The sequence below is a fragment of the Lepisma saccharinum genome, chromosome 15 (assembly GCF_977018435.1).
Source record: "Lepisma saccharinum chromosome 15, izLepSacc3.1, whole genome shotgun sequence".
In the NCBI taxonomy this organism is placed as follows: Eukaryota; Metazoa; Arthropoda; class Insecta; order Zygentoma; family Lepismatidae; genus Lepisma; species Lepisma saccharinum.
The window spans coordinates 16,468,383-16,488,756 of NC_139243.1; the positions used below are offsets into that span (position 1 = coordinate 16,468,383).

A 20,374-nucleotide genomic window follows, 5' to 3' on the forward strand; every position below is an offset into this window, starting at 1 on the left:
GAAATAGTATTCTTGTGGAAATTGTTAAATCACGAAATAGATGCTGAACATCTACTCTGCCAGATTAATTTTCGAATCCCGTCGTCGAAAACTAGACTAAAGAATGAAGTTTTTCTTATAAAGAAGGCTAGATCCGAAATTAAAAAGAAATCTCCATTGTGGAGAATGTGCACCAGTTACAATAACTTGCTAATCAAGAATAACACCATTGACATCTTTTCTATGAACCTAAGGGACTTCAGTAAAGCCACTATTAACACAATGGCCTAAGCTTAAACACATAAGTTCGTATTTAAATTGTGTGATAAAGTATATATATGTCTATATATATATATATATATATATATATATATATATATAATTTCTATCTCTATATTACAGAAATATATGTAATTGTAATGACTATGTATCCTTCATATGGGCTCTGTAATTAGGTATGTACCTGTTGAGTTCAATAAATAAATAAATAAATAAATATAGTGAGACCAAAAGTTTCAGATTAGATGTCCTTGGCATCAGAATCTGAAAGAGATTTACGAGTTGTTGTTATCTGTTGTGCAAAACAAGAATGAAAGCAGTGAAAATTGCATTATGCACAATCTTGGTGATTACGCTACAGTGTGTTATGATGGTGAATATTTTCCAGAAATAGTGTGATTCATAATACATTTAAGGGTGAATCTGAAATAAAAGTTTTTCATAACTGTGTAGCTGACAAATGAAAATGGTCAAACAGAGCTGATCAAATTTGGTACAGTCATTGAGACAGGTGTGTATTGAAGTTCTACAAATATCCTGTATGAAAGGTCTTATGGTGTTTACTATACAATACCTGAAATGCTAAAGTATATATATAAAAAAAAGTCTCTAACCTTTTCAAATGTCTCTGTTCAGGAAACATTATTATTAAATTTGTTTGTGATGATTCACTGAATTTTGCTGGTCATTCACTAGTGCTTTGCCAATCTTTACCTATTTCTTTCATAATGATATGTATTTACTTTAAGATAGTATTAAATGAAACCAAATATTATGCCAAATTTATTCATGCAATTTGCTATCATTCACTTTGTCTCGTCTTTGACCTAGAAATAAAGTTGTGGTAAAATGTTTTTAACTTGTCATTTACTGGTGTACCCACCTTAGGTGCGGAATTAAAAAAAAATGAAAATCGAGTATTTTCAAAGAGTTTAACTAAAAGAAGATATCAGTAGCAGAGCTAAAAAAATCTTCCAAATCTTTTGTTTATTTGTGTTTTGTCTAAAAAAATATATAGCTCTGATATTATATAATTAAATTTCTGCCATTTTCAATAGATATTTTGAGAAATGGCACAGAACATCAAATAAAGGTTGAAATGTACTGAAAACAATATTCTTTACAATAGCTTTATATCATTTTTCTTAGCCGAGATATCATAATTATTGCAAGTCTGCAAAGACCAAAATTCCCAAAGTCATGAAACAAGAAATAACCATTTTTAAACAAAGTCAAGTTTTTGAAAAAATAATGCCTGCTTTGAATTTCCCCTGCATAGGTGTTAGAACAACAAAAATATTGAAAATTTTAAAAGTGGTCAAGCAACCAGTGCTAGAACATTTGGTATGGACTAACCCATATGCATTCTGGATGAAAACTCTGGTCTTAGTACAATTTTTGTGAACTAAAAGTAGATGAACATCATAATAATGCTTCTCCCACTTATTCAACATTTCTAACAATATTATGTGTACTCAAATTAGTGGTAACTTGTGAGTCTTTTAGGGTCATTTGTCAAAAATATATCTGTATGCCAGCTGAAAAATGTTTCATACACCCAACAGTGAAGCCTTCATTTTTATTTTACTATGAAAAATATTACCTTTCTGATTTTCTAATACTGTCAACTCTCGATTCTGCGACCCCGGGTATAACGACCCTCTCGAAGTAACGACCCTTTTCCCGGGAACCGTGAAAAATTTAGAAAAAATTTAAAAAATTAGGAAAAAAAAAAGTTGAAAAATTGAAGGAAATCGGCTGAAAAATGCAGTGTTTTTTCCTCCACTCATTCCCTTTACGAGCGCTCTACCACTCACAATTGGGTCTGAACTAAAAATAGACACCACCACACCATGCTTGAGTGATATCCAATAGCACTTGACCTCTGCCCACCCCTCCCTCAAGTGCAAAAATGTTACCCCGCACACGACTGCCGCTACCCAATGCACCAGGCTTGTTTTGTCACGCTTGCTCTTGGATACGCGAGAAGAGAAGATCGAATGTGCTTGGATGTTATTTTAAATCGATTTGACTTGTTTCCTTGTCCTAAGAGCTGCTGAAAACTCACAGGGGAGAGTGGGAGCAGCCCGAAATGACTGCTGGACTTGCAGTCTTTGCCAATGTGTATGGCAGGTCAAGCTCTTTCATCGATAAATACACCACCTTGAGAGATAAGATCGCAGGAATGTTCAAAAATACAGATGCGTGGCGCCTGGAAGTCTGGCCCATCTGTCCAGCTCTGACCTAGAGTTCAGCAGGTTCCCGTGAGTGAGCAACTCCCGGTCTTGTAGCCGACAACTTCCGGTAACCGCTTTAATTCAAAACGTGTTCTTTGTTCCCTGCAACACTTCATAAAAAAGCGAAACTTACGTGGATCATAACTCCTGTTTCCCACTTCATACGTTTCATAAGTGTTCCGTTGGCTGACCGACTTCTCCCTCTTTTCCTGTCAGCAAATGTGGGGGGGGGGGGGTGCAGATTGTTTCAGCCACGATTTTCTTGCTGATGCGGGCTGATTACAGGCGAGGTTGGAAAAGGACCCACCCCTCTTGACATCTAAAATGGGGTAACCAGTTCTGGATATATTCTTGAAAGCGAGCAAAAACCATAGAGTAAATAAAAAAAAAAGTAACCCTCCCCCCTTCCCCAGCTCATTCTCCGCCACTGGTGTGCACAGCAATGTTGATAATTGCAGAATTCAGTTTTTCTTTATTTATTTATTATTATTATTATTATTATTATTATTATTTTTAATGCTGTTGTCTGCATAGGAAATATTGCCCGTATTATTGTCTGTTGCATGGTAAAATGTAAAGCAAGGGTCATTTCTTTCTTCTTTACACTGCTGTTAAAAGTTCCGTCTTCGACAGTTGCGTTATCTTTAAAATGCTGGGATTTTTCTCTTCCGCCACCTGTTGCTCGAACTTCCAGCTGGTCGCCTTGATTTTACGATGCAGCTGGCGCCAGCGTTTCGTCTAGCGTCTGCAAACCTCTTGCTTGCCGATAACAGCGATGACTCATCCAGCGCGAAGGAAAAAGTTATTGTTTTGAATCTCGCAAAGCTGTTTTGATTTGACGATAACGAAATTCGATCTCCAGAAAGGAAAACAAGAGTTAAAATAACTTCATGTTCTGCGCCTTCTGATAAGCAAATCTGTAAATTTAATTTGCATCCGCTTTTCTTCAGAACCATTCATGTGGAGGAAAAAAAAAAAAGAGTGGTCAATGTAGGAATGATAGCTGAGAGATTAGAAAGACATTATTCATGGGGAAAACCTTAGGAGGGGTGGGTGTTTGACATCGAGAATACTCCTAATCCAACATTAAATCGTCGATTAAGGTGAGAGTAAGTAACGATCTACCATTTTGATATGTCAAAATGCGCAGTTTCATAAAGAATACGCATTGGGTGAAAACAGATCGCAAGTTGGCGTTTCCTTTTTCACGCTGGATTACAATGCAAGTCAAGGAAGGAGTTTGGACTGCTCCCTTGAATGGGGAAGGAGGGTGAATGAAGTTGGTTGAAGCAAAGTGACTTTTTTTTACGATGTATTTTACACAGCCAAACCAGAACGAAAATTACAGCCCTGACTTTATTTTTTTTTGTCTGGTACCTAGAGAGGTTGTGTTGTTTCTCCCGAGAGATCTAATCTTACCAGTTAATCTTGTAACAGACAATGCTCAAGTAGACCCATATAAAATCCAACATTCATTCTGCCCGATTATCTCCAGACTTTTGCTGGCGCTAGTCTGACTGGTATCAAGATTCTTCCAGTGTTGGTTGCAATAAGCAACAGATTGTTTTCCATTCCATTGGTCTCAGTGCAAACGGGTTTCTCATGAACTAGAATTGTAAGAATTTCCTGGAAAAGCAACGACTGTGCACAATTGAAACAAAGTAACATTATTTTAAATTCTCCTAGTGAAAACTTTTCATGTTCTATTTTCCTTCTCACAACATGCATCCTGTGCATAACAGGTTGTATAACTACCAGGATAAATGGTGTTATTATCTCCTAGGCATCTTTGTGTCCGTTTGAGCTCCCTTTAAGCTGAAAATTGGTGTAAATTCCAATAACGACCCTTTTCCCGGGAACTGTGAAAAGTCGTTGAATCGAGAGTTGACTGTATTATGTTTGACATGTATTGATTATGCTGTGTAAGAATTTTCATTGTGATAAAACCTGGGACTCTCTCAAACAATTACCCAAAGTGGAGCATTTTTTCATCACAACATATTGCTTTCTTTAAACATTTTTCTACTTTCTGAGTATGTAAGAGTACTAATATAGTCATTTTCTGTTAGGATTGTCCTTCTCCTCTCCAACGATACCTAAATCAGCACAATACTCCACATAGTTTCTGAGATATGACATGTTTTGTGTCACCTTAATCCATCCAAACAAATCTTCAAATTTTAAAAAAATTGTAACTGTCAAAACATTTGTAGAATAAGTCTAATATTACATATTTGTCATATTGGACCAAGTATCTATCATTAAAAAAAAATGAAGATCAATGTCCATGATATGAAGCAACTTCTTGTCTTTCAATTGGTTCATTTCACGTGGAATGACCCACTTGTTAAGTGCCATATTAAAAAGGGTGACATCCTTCTCAATTAAAAAAAAAAAACAATTGTACCCGAGTTGTAGACATCAGCAACAATTTCTATAATACTGACACAGGAATACTATACCAAGCAAGATGTGCACAGATTGAACAGATTTCGAAGCAATAACATTTGGAAGCATAGACTGCTTAAAATCACTATTCCAATGTGCACATAACATTAAGAGTTTCTATTTGGCGTGTGCCCTCTTCAAATGTCCAGCAAGTGATTTCTTGTGGGAAATTTTTTTGTTACAAATTGAACAACTGACAGGTTTCTGTTTTGTGTGTGTCCTCATGTGTACACTGAGATTACCTTTCTGTGCAAAATCTTTGCTGCAAATTGAACAACTGAAAGGTTTGTCTTTGGTGTGAACTCTCATGTGAACATAAAGATGTGTTTTATAGGCAAAATCTTTGTTGCACATTGAACAATGGAGAGGTTTCTCTTTTGTGTGTACTCTCATATGATTCCTAAGGTAATCTTTACTGGCAAAACCTTTTTTGCAAATTGAACAATGGAAAGGTTTTTCTTTGGTGTGTACTCTCATATGGTTTTTGAGGTAATCTTTATGGGCAAAATCTTTGTTGCAAATTGAACAATGGAAAGGTTTCTCTTTTGTGTGTACTCTCATATGATTCTTAAGGTGATCTTTACTGGCAAAATCTTTGCTGCAAATTGAACAACTGAAAGGTTTCTGTTTTGTGTGTGTCCTCATGTGTACACTGAGATTACCTTTCTGTGCAAAATCTTTGCTGCAAATTGAACAACTGAAAGGTTTGTCTTTGGTGTGAACTCTCATGTGAACATTAAGATATGGTTCATGCGCAAAATCTTTGTTGCAAATTTAACAATTAAAAGTATTCTCTTTGGTGTGAACTCTCATATGTTTCTTAAGGTAAACTTTACTGGCAAAATCTTTGTTGCAAATTGAACAATTGAAAGGTTTCTCTTTTGTGTGTACTCTCATATGCATTTTAAGGTAATCTTTACTGGACAAACCTTTGTTGCAAATTGAACAATTAAAAGGTTTCTCATTTGTGTGTACCCCAAAATGGCGTTTAAGGTAATCTTTACTGGCAAAACCTTTGTTGCAAAGTGAACAATTAAAAGGTTTCTCTTTTGTATGTACTCTCGTATGTTTCTTAAGGTAATATTTACTGACAAAATCCTTGTTGCAAATTGAACAATTAAAAGGTTTCTTCTCTCCTGTGTGTACTCTCGTATGTCTCTTAAGGCAAAATTTACTGGAAAAATCCTTGTTGCAAATTGAACAATGGAAAGGTTTCTCTTCTGTGTGTAATTGCATGTGTGACTTCAAGGTATCTTTATGGGAAAAACATTTCTTACAAATTGAACAATGGAAAGGCTTCTCTTTTGTGTGTACTCTCATGTGTTCATTATGGTGATCTTTACGGGCAAAATATTTGTTGCAAAGTGAACAATTAAAAGTACTCCCTTTGGTGTGAACTCTCATGTGCACCTTAAGAGATAATTCATGGACAAAAACTTTGTTGCAAATTGGACAATGGAAACGTTTCTCCTTTGTATAAACCCTTGCATCGGTAATCAATTGTCCTTTGTGGGATAAACTTTTGCTGCTGAAGGAAATGATATTGTGCTCTCTCCTGTCATAACCCTTGCCCTCATTTATATCTTCCTTGGTTTTAGAGGATTGTTGTGAAGCTTCAACCTTTAACATTCTTTCTTCACCGAGACATTCCTTATTATCTTTTGGCTGATCTTCACTTAATTTTCCTGCAGATTCTGGCAAATATGTAAGAGATTTTGGGACATCTTGGACCTGTGCTTCCATATAGCTGTTGTTCAGGTACCTGAAAAAATAAAATAAAATAAAATGTAGATCATCTTCTAAAATAATGATTGATACTTGCACATCATTGACAAAGGAAGGTGAGTAGAATAGACTGTTCATTGACCAATACTTGTAAGAATGTAAATATGTTATTAGTTCAATACTAACATTTTTAGAACCGAAGCCTTTCTTGACCTAACTTGAGCAAACACTATAACGATGTTTGTAACAGTGATCACATACATTCGAAATTCCATTTATTTCATGATATACAAAATCTTCAGTGTAGAGGATATTAAGGTGCTTCAAACTTGGAGAATTTTTTTTGTTCTGGACCAAAGTGAATGAAATGTGAAAGTAACCCATGCTTACATGAAAATTGACTTCTTTACCTTACTGTAAGCATTAATTTGGCATACTACGGTACCATATGTCACTGAAGTGGTGTAATGGCTTATATCACCTTCATTAGAAAGAGAAATTAAAGGTGTGAAAGCCTGCATAGATTATCAAGTATGACATGAATTAAATGCAGAAAGTAGTAACTCATAAAAAACTCATGTCTCAGATTTACGTGTTGCAGAGTTTGATCTCAAGTTCCCAGGTACTGAACCAGATGAAGAGCTCTTGAAAGCATGATCATGGGATTGCTCAGTGGCAAAACTAACAGGAAGAAGAAATACATTTGTATTTGTTGCTCAGGAATCTTCCAAAAAATTGATCAAAGTTATATGCCTGGAACCATTTGGAAAATCTTGTATAAAATACATTGCTGGTCAAGAGGAATGGGAGATTTCTGCAAGAGATAAAAAATATTATATCTTCTCATTCATTGGAATGCAAGTGTTAGAGTTTTGTGTACTTCCAAGCAGATTTCCTTATAAATATTGTATTTTTAAGGAACTACTTTCCCCACCACTGTAGTACAACAGCCCTTGACAGTCAGGGTCTACCAACTGACTGCCAGCCTCACTCCCACATGCCTCAGAAGAGGTGAGTTTGAGTTGGTGTTTTAAGTCCACTTTATGCACAGTAAGGCTAATTGGGACTGGACTTACAGTTTAAAGTGGAATCCGAACCACTTGTGCCTCCACCGGGTATCGAACCTGGGACCCCTTGATTACGAGGTGGCGACGATACCACTGCGCCATTGGGGAGGCCTAGAAGAAGAGGTGAGTGATCATCCGACTAGTTAAGGGGTGAAGTTTGGTCACCATGACGAACCCTCATTCATTGTTGTGCTCCTATGATCGGGTTACGCTATTCATTCTTAGCTCCTAAAATTACTCAAAATGGTGGGTGGCCACCGGTCTCATAAATTGTCCAAAATCTCAGGAGGAAAAAAATTGTTACGCTGACCCCAATTGTTGTAGAATCAAACCAGACTGTTTCCCTAGCTCATGCCAAAAGTATGTCTTAACCCCACGACCACCTTGCGGGACACAGAGTTACTAATTTGACAGTTACTTCTCCTGGAATGGTTTAAGTATACAGATTAACAGCAAAGAGTAATTCAAAAAATGGTAAAGGTTGTCTTTTTACATATAGACTGTACTGTATACAAGCAATGCTCAATAAACTCATAATTATCAGAAATAAAGTTGGTTACTACTGCAATTTAGGAGTTGGGGAGGTCCTTTTCCCCTTTGACACTGTTGAGTTAAATTATTAGAAAAGTTTTATGGTATTAAATGGGGTTAACAGACGAGGTATTCACATTGGCCACAACCAGAACATGTATAATAATTAATAACAGCAAAAATAAAAAACGTTTACACTGTAATAAACACATGAGATGAAATATTTCAATCTACATCTTACCAAAATAATATGATGGATAAAAAAGTTGTAAAAATTCACAGAATTTTCAAGTTGTATGTTGCTGGGTCAATTTTTTATCGCCGTGTTAGTCACACCTGTAACTCTCGTTATTAATGAATTGCCCCCAAACAACATTAATCACAGAGCTCACTCTTCAGGACAGTAACAATGTTATCATTCTGAATACTATAATTATGATATGGACAACCTTAATGTCATTGTTTAAAAAAACGAAAAAAAGAAGAAAAAATTGAATGTGAGATTGTCACATCCAGAACTCATTGATTTTCTGAAATTGAAAAATACTTGGGGTGAGTGCTACATTCATCCATGAGTAACGGCATAACAGAGTTGCCCATGAGTAGTGCTAGGTTAATTTGATGACAGCTTTCACTTTCCAAATCGGTACTTGTACTTGTTCATCTGGTGGGCTTCCGGTCTGTGAGTTCTTGCTGATGCCTGCTAGGGCCGTTGATGTTGCTGCATCATCTGCCACTGCTTGGTTTCACTTGTTCAAGTAGTACTTCAAAATGTGAATCAATTTTGAATAAATTGCATAAATAGTTTAATTAGGATTAATTGTGCTACAGACATTCATCAAAGGACAATGAATAAGTAATTTGAAATAGAAAAACTCTTGCAATGGGACAAATCCACATACGTATATTTGATACTAATTTGAGTACAGAGAAAAACATAAAACAGTGTATTGAAGACAAACCGGTTTCACTGGAGAAGAATCTCCACTGTTGGTACAATAAATTTTCATTTACAATCTGTTGAGAAAAAATAAACTCTATGCATCCATGAGTAATTTCCAATTTTGGTTTGGTTATTTAAATCAATATAGCCTACATATAGATATCATTTAAAATACCTACAAGACCTTACCATGACATTCATCCTATGTAATATCACCCGACTTCACTTCATTTAACATAATCAATGCCAAAAATTGTATGTTGCAATCAGAAAATAACTGATTTATTCACTACCTACTTTGAGCACTAATTATTAAACTTGTGACACAATAAGTCTAATATTACTGTACATTAGAGTAAACTATAAATATTGGCACTATTTGAAAACAAGAAATAAGAACATTTATACCAGCTATTTCAACCTTAGGTAAATTTGGGTGCATGAATATTTTTGATCTTATGAAAATTTGACAAATATTAATAAATGACAAAAAAAAAAAATAGTTTCATAAATTGTTTCTCTAACAACATGAATTATATGCAAAGCTACACACATTTTTGCATTTCCAATTTTCTTTGTAAGGACAGAATACATATGAGAAAATTATCACAAAAAATTTCAATTATATGTTAAATTATTGAGAGTCCTTTTACTCAGTACATCAGTGGAGAAAGGAATCAAGCTGAGTTCCATCTCCTAAAAGAAGCACCTTTTTGTGTTATGAACATAAGTTTTAGCATATTAGTGTCATGTTATCTGCTGTGTTAAATGCTTTTCTACATAATAAACATTGCAGGATATGTATACATGTGAGATATCAAACTGCCTGATAGTTGGCAGAAGGTATGTTCAGTTTAGGGGAATAAAATTCCTAGCTACAATGGTCCCTCTATGCAGGCGGGAGCTTATGGTGTCGAAGCTTCCTTACTTGCTTCGTGCCTTAGCTCTGAAATGGCATAGCACAATTTGGATTCCGTTAAAAGCCTGCACCATGTAATCAATGGAGTCTAACATACAACTACAGGGTGAGACAGAGGAAACGCATGTTTTTCAAATGACAATAACTCAGTAGACTTTCAAGTTAAAGAAAATATAATGACACACAAATAAAGCTAATACAATGCAGTGTAGGTTGACAATTCCTGAATTATCTCCGAAAAATAACGTCCGTCAAGTGACGCTCTTCCATCTGTAAGCACTCTCACAACCTCTTCTTGATATTCTGCATTGCTCTTCCCAACATTTCTTCCTCCACATTAGCGATTCCCAAGCGAATGGAATCTTTCAGTTCCTGGCAAAGGAAATGGATGTTTTTAGATCAGCTAGTACTCAGCAAGAAGGGTTCACACTGCTTGTTAGTTAGAGAGCTTGTATTGGGCAGTTTTAGTAGCCATGATGCCGTGGACCTTGGAGCATCGAGTGTGATTGTCGGACCTTATTGTTGTGAAGAGAACAATACCTCAGTTGCAGTAGCCATGGTGCCGTGGACCGTCGGAGCATCAAGTGATCGTCTTTGAAACTTTTATTGAAACAAAGTCCGCAATTGCAGTTCAGTGCCGTTTCCGTATACAGTTTAATGTGGAGCACCATGGAACCATCCCTGATCTTAACACAAAACTGAGATGGGTTGAAGCGTTTAGAGCAACAGGGTCTGTCATGAAAAGGAAGCCACCTGGTCTTCACGCAACTGAAAATGTTGAGTGGGTGAGAGTGGCGGTTCTCAGAAGCCCGAGGCATTCTGCTTTAACATTGCGGGTGTCAGATCGGTCCGTACTTCACATTCTACACAAGGAATTAAAGCTTCATCCTTACAAGATAATGATAGTGCAAAAGCTGCATAAAGGGGATTTCGCACAGTGAAGAAACTTTTGTGAGACAATGCTTGACATTCTTAGTGGCCATACGGTCTTAATGATGAGTGACAGAGCACATTCCAGTTATATGGGACTGTGAATAAACAAAACTGTCGGTACTGGGCACTGGAGAACCTACAAGAGTTACACAAAAGACCTCTCCACAGCCCAAAGTAAAAGCGTGTTGCGGTGTTGCCAAATTTGGGATCGTCGGTTCTTATTTTTTTTTTTAAGAGAACAATACGTCTCTTACAGTGAATTCAGTGCACTTTGTCGACATGCTGAACAGTTTCCGGCTTCTGGAACTACGCAGACGAAGAGTCAACATGCAGCAAATCTGGTTCCAAAAAGATGGTGCCACAGCCCACACAGTGAGAGTGTCAATGCTGGTGGATCGACATGTTCCCGTTTTGGTGATATCCATTTGCCACCTCGCTCATCTGACTTGTAAGTATGAGACTATTTTTTTGTGGGGCTATCTCAAATTAAAGGTCTACATAAACAAACCCCGAAACATACAGGAACTGAAAGATTCCATTAGCTTGGAAATTGCTTATGTGGAGGAAGAGATGTTGGAAAGAGCAATGCAGAATTTCGAAAAGAGGTTGCGAGAGTGCATCACTTGACGGACATTATCTTTCGGAGGTAATTCAGAAATTGTCAACATAAACTGCATTATACTAGCTTTATTTGTATGTCATTAATTTTTTTTTTTACTTGAAAATATACTGAGTTATTGTCATTTGAAAAACATGCACTTCCTCTGCCGCACCATGTATTACAAACAAGTTTGGGTCAATCCACGATAAATCACATAGAGCATGTTGATCATAGTAATGGATTTGTTTCATTTTTTTTTTACCAATAGATACTTGATCCAATATGACAAATATGTAATATTAGACTTGTCCAACAAATACAGAGCATTCCCTGACATTTGCTACGAGACTTGGCGGTGCTCGACTTGCCCGGTGAATGGGTCCACGACAGTCGCACGCTACAGTCTGTTTTTTCGCTCTCCCTACCTTCGCTCTCTTTCCCTTCCTATTGACGTTGCAGACTGATGCCAGTATAATCCTCCCTCGGAAGTTGTGTTGAAGATTGTGGCTTAATATGGCACCACAAAAGCTTACATTACAACAAAGGATTTATCTTGTCGAGTGTTACTTCGGAAAGAGGAATTGTGGAGAAATGTGACGACGTTTTGCAACGAAATTTCCTGGTGTTCCTGTTCCACATAGGACCACTATATTAAACATCGTAAAAATGTTTAGAGTAACAGGGTCAGTTCTGAATACAAGTGGAAAGAAAAATGGGGAAATCTAAAAAATAAAGTATACAAAGACGATATGCACACCATCCGTGAGTTAAAAGAGAGTATTGTACGAGAAATCGGGAGAATTACAGTAGATGAACTTGCACATGTAAATGCCAATTTCCTTCGGAGATGTCAGGAATGTGTTGCAGCAGAGGGACATCACTTTCAACACCTTCTGTACTTCAAAGTTAGTACACAATATGAAAACTGTAATTTTAATAGCAGACTCTACCAACTGTCGAGGACCCGTCCACCGGGAAAGACAAGCTGGGCCGCTTGCCGCCGAGTCTCGTAGCGAATGTCAGGGAATGCTCTGTATTTTGAAAGTTACAAATTACCACTAAGTTATCACAAGTTACCACTAATATGAGTACACATAATATTGTTATAAATGTTGAATAAGTGGGAAAATTATGATTACTATAATATCTATTATGAAGATCATCTACTTTTAGTTCACAGAAATTGTACTAAGACCAGAGTTCTTGTCCAGAATGTATATGGGTTAGTCCATACCGAATTTTCAATATTTTTGTTGTTCTAACACCTATGCAGGGGAAATTCAAAGCAGATATAATTTTTCTAAAACTTGACTTTGTTAAAAATGGTGGTCATTTCTTGTTTCGTGACTTCGGGTATTTTTGATTTTTTCAGACAGTTGCGATAATTATGACAACTTGGCTAAGAAAAATTATAGAAAGCTATTGTAAAAATACTGTCTTCAGTACATTTCAACCTTTATTTTATGTTCTGTGCCATTTTTTGAAATCTTTAATGAAATTGGCTGAAATTTAACGCCAAAATTGATATTCAATTTTGAACAGAAATCAAAGTGTAAGATATTTTAAAGTAGGGAAGTAATATAATATGAGAGCTATATATTTTTTTTAGATAAAACATATACACCCAAAGTTTTGGTAGAAATTATTTGAGCTCTCTTACTGGGTTTTTATTCTAGTTAAAGCTCTTTGAATATGTTTTTTTTTTTTTTTTTTTTAATTCAGCCCCTCTCTCTCTGATGCGGGGAGTTAAAAAAAATTATATTTACAGCATAAAGTGCATTTAATTGCAAGAAAGCAGGGGAGAGGGACATGCACTAGATACCAATTTCACATCATCTCTAGTAAATGACCACTGCAGTCAGAAAAGAAAGGAAGATCCAGATGAAATTGTTAATGCCTTCCAATCAACTGCAACACTGACATATAACCAACTACCTCTCTCTGATCTTTGGAAAAAAATCAAAGAGAAAGCTTCTGTAAATCAACCTTATGATTTTCATTTTGATGAGGGAGGAAATAGTGATATGTCCTGTTCATTGCTACATGAAGGAAGTGAACTTCAAAGAAGTCAAGCTGAAATTTCAACACTGATTTCAACATCAACACCCCAGTCTCCAAAAATTCATCTAACCTTGTACATCTAATGCAGGCCAGTTCTTGGTCACTGACAATAAGAGGAAATAATCATCTCCTGTGGTTAAGTGCCAACAACCAAAAACTCCAGAGGAAGAAGAGTTGGCTACTCACTTGCATTGGCCTAAATGACAAAAACATGACAGACAACAAAAGACGATCTGAAATATTACCATTTGCAATAACATCGAAGAAATGGAAAGAATATCATGAACTAAAACAACGAGGGAGAAACCAGCAACAAGTGAAAGTGGATGTTAATAAGAAATCAAAAGCTATCACATCGGAAGAAGATAGAATATAGTGAGACCAAAAGATTCAGATTAGATGTCCTTGGCATCAGAATCTGAAGGAGATATACAGCGTTATTCATATGTCAGTGTCACATTTGGGGAACATCGTGTGCGTAATGTATGAGACGTGCGAGTCCGAATCATGTATTTATGGAAACAGAAACTCTCTAAGTTTGTGTCACGTGCACAGCGCATTTTGTGGTGACGCGGTTGGCCGCTAGGCGGTAGCAGTGTACAATATGGCGTTCTCAGGTAACTCGAGAGCATTTTGCGTGATACAGTTTGCGAAAACAGAGGTTACTGTGCCTGTTCAGCGGCGATTTCGCACTCGTTTTCAGAAGATCGCAGGACCATGTAACGTGTAGCAGTTCCACGTTACAAATATGTATATAAACTTAATACTTTTCTTTGTTTGGTACTTAAAATTTTTGTGTGTTAATGGTTAATTACCAAGAAAAGTGGAACACACCTCGTATATAGACTATACATCATGATGTTAAATATAAGTTAAAAGAGTTTGTTTCTTTCTGCCAGCAAGCTGAGCTGGAATTCCATTATCGGTGACAACAATGTGAGGAAGCAATCGCTGTTGTGTAGAAGCCAGGCAGACTCAACTTTATGTAAACGTTGAAACCGGGGAAAAGACGAAAGATTAGGCTGTCTTTCCCACGCTATATCTGTTGTGTTCCTTGGCGGACAATAATTTAATTAATATCATATTAATCCCTGATTCTTTTACTGCAAGACGGTGTAATCAGAATTTAGTTACGTTAAGGTAAACGAAAGTTATGCCCACGCAAGACAAAACCTGTATTTTAAAAAACAATTGCTTAACATTTTAACGTTGTAAACTTTCTTTCTTTTCTTTGTTGTCTTTTCGCGTGGCCGTTGCAGGGAGAGAGGGGAGTTGGAAGAAGCCATACTCCCTAGTCAAATTAAATGCTGAGTGTAACAATTAAAATTATATTGCATATTTAATATTCACAAAAGGGTAAAAATAATAATTTCTGTATGTAGCTAATTATGTTCCTCTTTGACATTTTATTAATATGTATTTTATTGTAATGTAAAATTGAGGTAAAGATAAAAGTTGGTAAATCCTTCACGGCACCGAGAAATCCTATATAAGCAACAAAGCTCGGTGGCCCGTGGCCTTTTGTATTCGAACTCCAGATAAATACGGAACTCGTATTATCGTCTTTTCTTTTCACACCCGTATTTCTGCGCTTACTTCCACGTCGCTACTAGGAATTAGTTTATTCTGGATTATCGTTAGGACAATTACTTAGCTCTTCTGGTCAGAAGGCTTATGTTCTCTCGGGTCTATGCTCCTGGTCAGGAGATATAATTGAGAGGATTGTGATTGTCGTAGGATATACCAGAATTCAGGATCGGTCGATAGACTGTTAGTAGTCAATGTTTGTGTCCCTGGTCAGGGAACACCTTTTCTTATTCTGTGGTCACGGATTAATTTTCAGTTCTCTGGTCAGAGGCTGAAAAGAGAAAAGGAAGTTGGATACTTAACTGAATATCGACAGAACCTAGTGGAAAAAGGATTGTTGATTGCTTATAGAAATTTTGGTCAAGAGCTATAAGTACATTGAGAACCTTTGACCTAGAATTACGAGGACCTTACATCGAGGATTGAAGAAGCCTGAATAACCCGAACCTTGAGCCGAGGAGACTCAAGCCCCGAAGCGATACTGAGTGTGAGGCCGAGGCTTAATAGACCCATCGAACCAAGTACGATCCAGGGTGGATCCTTACAAGCATCAAGAAGTGGTATGAAACTTTTGAGCGCACAGGGTGTCTGTGTCTACCTAAACGACCTGGAAGACCGGGACCGTCAGGCGCTACAATTGAAAGTGTTCGTGAGTTGTTTGTATCCCAAGTGACAGCAGACAGAGGTAACTTCATTTTCCAACAGGACGGGGCTCCACCCCACTTCCATCGACTCGTGCGTGCGTACCTGAACAAGAACTTACCGCGAAGATGGATTGGACGCATTACTGATGATGACGTCGCATTGTTTCGGTGGCCTCCAAAATCCCCAGACTTCACACCTTGTGATTTCTTTCTCTGGGGATATGTGAAGGACAGGGTGTTCATTCTACCGCTTCCAGCTGATTTGAACGACCTCCGAGTTTGCATTACAGCAGCGATAGCAACGATAGACCGTGCCATGTTGGTGCGGGTGTGGGCAGAATTGGACTATCGCATGGATGTCTCCCGTGTAACCAAAGGTTCACACATTGAGCACTTGTAAGGTATGACAAACAAACTTTTTGAGATTCTTTCTTTTTTTATATCATTCATGCTGATATGTCATGTACTTATTTCACAATAAAACTCCGAAATGTGACATTGACTTATGAATAACCCTGTACATGAGTTGTTGTTATCTGTTGTCCAAAACAAGAGTGAAAGCAGTGAAAATTGCATTATGCACAATCTTGGTGATTACACTACAGTGTGATATGATGGTGAATATTTTCCAGAAATAGTGTGATTCATAATACTTTTAAGGGTGAATCAGAAATAAAAGTTTTGCATAACTGTGTAGTAATGGTCAAACAGAGCTGATCAAATTTGGTACAGTCATTGAGACAGGTGTGTATTAAAGCTCTACAAATATCCTGTATGAAAGGTCTTATGGTGTTTACTATACAATACCTGAAATGCTAAAGTATATAAAAAAAACAGTCTGTAACCTTTTCAAATTTCTCTATTCAGGAAACATTATTATTAAAAATGTTTGTGATCATTCATTAGTGCTTTGCCAATCTTTACCTATTTCTTTCATAATGATATGTATTTACTTTAAGATAGTATTAAATGAAACCAAACATTATGCCGAATTTATGCATGCAATTTGCTTGCATTCACTTTGTCTCATCTTTGACCTAGAAATAAAGTTGTGGTAAAATGTTTTTAACTGTTCATTTACTGGTGCACTCACCTTAGGAGCTGAATTAAAAAAAAATGAAAATCGAGTATTTTGAAAGAGATTTAACTAAAAGAAGAAATCAGTAGCAGAGCTAAAAAAAAATCTTCCAAACCTTTTGTTTATGTGTGTTTTGTTTAAAAAAATATATAGTTCTGATATTACATTACTTTGATTTTTGTTCAAAATTGAATATCAAATTTGGCCTTAAATTTCTGCCATTTTCATTAGAGATTTTGAGAAATGGCACAAAACATCAAATAAAGGTTGAAATGTACTGAAAACAATATTCTTTACAATAGCTTTATATCATTTTTCTTAGCCGAGTTATCATAATTATTGCAAGTCTGCAAAGACTAAAAATTCCCAAAGTCATGAAACAAGAAACAACCATTTTTAATCAAAGTAAAGTTTTTGAAAAAATAATGCCTGCTTTGAATTTCCCCTGCATAGGTGTTAGAACAACAAAAATACTGAAAATTTTAAAAGTGGTCAAGCAACCAGTGCTAGAACATTCGGTATGGACTAACCCATATGCATTCTGGACGAAAACTCTGGTCTTAGTACAATTTCTGTGAACTAAAAGTAGATGAACATCATAATAATGCTTCTCCCACTTATTCAACATTTCTAACAATATTATGTGTACTCAAATTAGTGGTAACTTCTGAGTGTTTTAGGGTCATTTGTCAAAAATATATCTGTATGCCAGCTGAAAAATGTTTCATACACCCAACAGTGAAGCCTTCATTTTTCTTTTACTATGAAAAATATTACCTTTCTGATTTTCTAATGTTATGTTTGACATGTATTGATTATGCTGTGTAAGAATTTTCATTTTGATAAAACCTGGGACTCCCTCAAACAATTACCCAAAGTGGAGCATTTTTTCATCACAACATATTGCTTTCTTTAAACATTTTTCTATTTTCTGAGTATGTAAGAGTACTAATATAGTCATTTAATGTTAGGACTGTCCTTCTCCTCTCCAACGATACCTAAATTAGCACAATACTCCACATAGTTTCTGAGATATGCCATGTTTTGTGTCACCTTCGTCCATCCAAACAAATCTTCAAATTTTAAAAAAAATTGTAACTGTCAAAACATTTGTAGAATAAGTCTAATATTACATATTTGTCATATTGGACCAAGTATCTATCATTAAAAAAAAAAAATGAAAATCTATGACCATGATATGAAGCAACTTTTTGTCTTTCAAATGGTTCATTTCACGTGGAATGACCCACTTGTTAAGTGCCATATTAAAGAAAGGGTGACATCCTTCTCAATTAAATAAAACAATTGTACCCGAGTTGTAAACATCAACAGCAATTTCTATAATACTGACACAGGAATACTATACCAAGCAAGATGTGCACAGATTGAACAGATTTTGAATCAATAAGATTTGGAAGCATAGACTGCTTAAAATCACTATTGCAATGTGGACATAACATTAAAAGAGTTTCTATTTGGGGTGTGCCCTCTTCAAATGTCCAGTAAGTGATTTCTTGTGGGAAATTTTTTTGTTGCAAATTGAACAACTGAAAGGTTTCTGTTTTGTGTGTGTCCTCATGTGTACATTGAGATTACCTTTCTGTGCAAAATCTTTGCTGCAAATTGAACAACTGAAAGGTTTGTCTTTGGTGTGAACTCTCATGTGAACATAAAGATGTCTTTTATAGGCAAAATCTTTGTTGCACATTGAACAATGGAGAGGTTTCTCTTTTGTGTGTACTCTCATATGATTCCTAAGGTAATCTTTACTGGCAAAATCTTTGTTGCAAATTGAACAATGGAAAGGTTTTTCTTTTGTGTGTACTCCCATATGGTTTTTGAGGTAATCTTTACGGGCAAAATCTTTGTTGCAAATTGAACAATGGAAAGGTTTCTCTTTTGTGTGTACTCTCATATGATTCTTAAGGTGATCTTTAATGGCAAAATCTTTGCTGCAAATTGAACAACTGTAAGGTTTCTGTTTTGTGTGTGTCCTCATGTGTACACTGAGATTACCTTTCTGTGTAAAATCTTTGCTGCAAATTGAACAACTGAAAGGTTTGTCTTTGGTGTGAACTCTCATGTGAACATTAAGATATGGTTCATGCGCAAAATCTTTGTTGCAAATTGAACAATTAAAAGTATTCTCTTTGGTGTGAACTCTCATATGGTCATTAAAATGTGATTTTTGGACAAAATCTTTGTTGCAAAGTGTACAATTAAAAGGTTTCTCTTTTGTATGTACCGCAAAATGGCGTTTAAGGTAATCTTTACTGGCAAAACCTTTGTTGCAAAGTGAACAATTAAAAGGTTTCTCTTTTGTGTGTACTCTCGTATGTTTCTTAAGGTAATATTTACTGACAAAATCCTTGTTGCAAATTGAACAATTAAAAGGTTTCTTCTCTCCTGTGTGTACTCTCGTATGTTTCTTAAGGCAACATTTACTGGCAAAATCCTTGTTGCAAATTGGACAATGGAAACGTTTCTCCTTTGTATAAACCCTTGCATCGGTAATTAATTGTCCTTTGTGGGATAAACTTTTGCTGCTGAAGGAAATGATATTGTGCTCTCTCCCGTCATAACCCTTGCCCTCATTTATATCTTCCTTGGTTTTAGAGGATTGTTGTGAAGCTTCAACGTTTAACATTCTTTCTTCACTGAGACATTCCTTATTATCTTTTGGCTGATCTTCACTTAATTTTCCTGCAGATTCTGGCAAATATGTAAGAGATTTTGGGACATCTTGGACCTGTGCTTCCATATAGCTGTTGTTCAGGTACCTGAAAAAATAAAATAAAATAAAATGTAGATCATCTTCTAAAATAATGATTGATACTTGCACATCATTGACAAAGGAAGGTGAGTAGAATAGACTGTTCATTGACCAATACTTGTAAGAATGTAAATATGTTATTAGTTCAATACTAACATTTTTAGAACCGAAGCCTTTCTTGACCTAACTTGAGCAAACACTATAACGATGTTTGTAATAGTGATCATAATAGTAATAGAAATTCCATTTATTTCATGATATACAAATCTTCAGAGTAGAGGATATTAAGGTGCTTCAAACTTGAGGAGAATTTTTTTTGTTCTGGACCAAAGTGAATGAAATGTGAAAGTAACCCATGCTTACATGAAAATTGACTTATTTTCCTTACTGTAAGCATTAATTTGGCATACTACGGTACCATATGTCACTGAAGTGGTGTAATGGCTTATATCACCTTCATTAGAAAGAGAAATTGAAGGTGTGAAAGTAGCAAGTCGTAAATAACTCATGTCTCAGATTTACATGTTGCAGATGATTTTCTTTCTGATTCTGAGGGAAAGTCGGATGTT

The 20,374-nt window shown here is 36.0% G+C and overlaps 1 protein-coding gene across 1 annotated transcript in view; it reads right to left on the reverse strand.

Annotated features, from left to right (window-relative positions):
- Positions 1-499: 499 nt before the first annotated feature.
- The window catches only part of LOC145999138 (uncharacterized), a 134,191-nt gene continuing 114,316 nt past the window's right edge, over positions 500-20,374 (reverse strand). Inside the window, exons 6-8 of the mRNA XM_083136071.1 lie at positions 19,678-19,812; positions 6,515-6,705; positions 500-522 (exon numbers count right to left, since the gene is read on the reverse strand). Of these exons, the coding sequence (XP_082992197.1) occupies positions 500-522; positions 6,515-6,705; positions 19,678-19,812 (349 nt within the window). The remainder of the gene's footprint in view (positions 523-6,514; positions 6,706-19,677; positions 19,813-20,374) is intronic.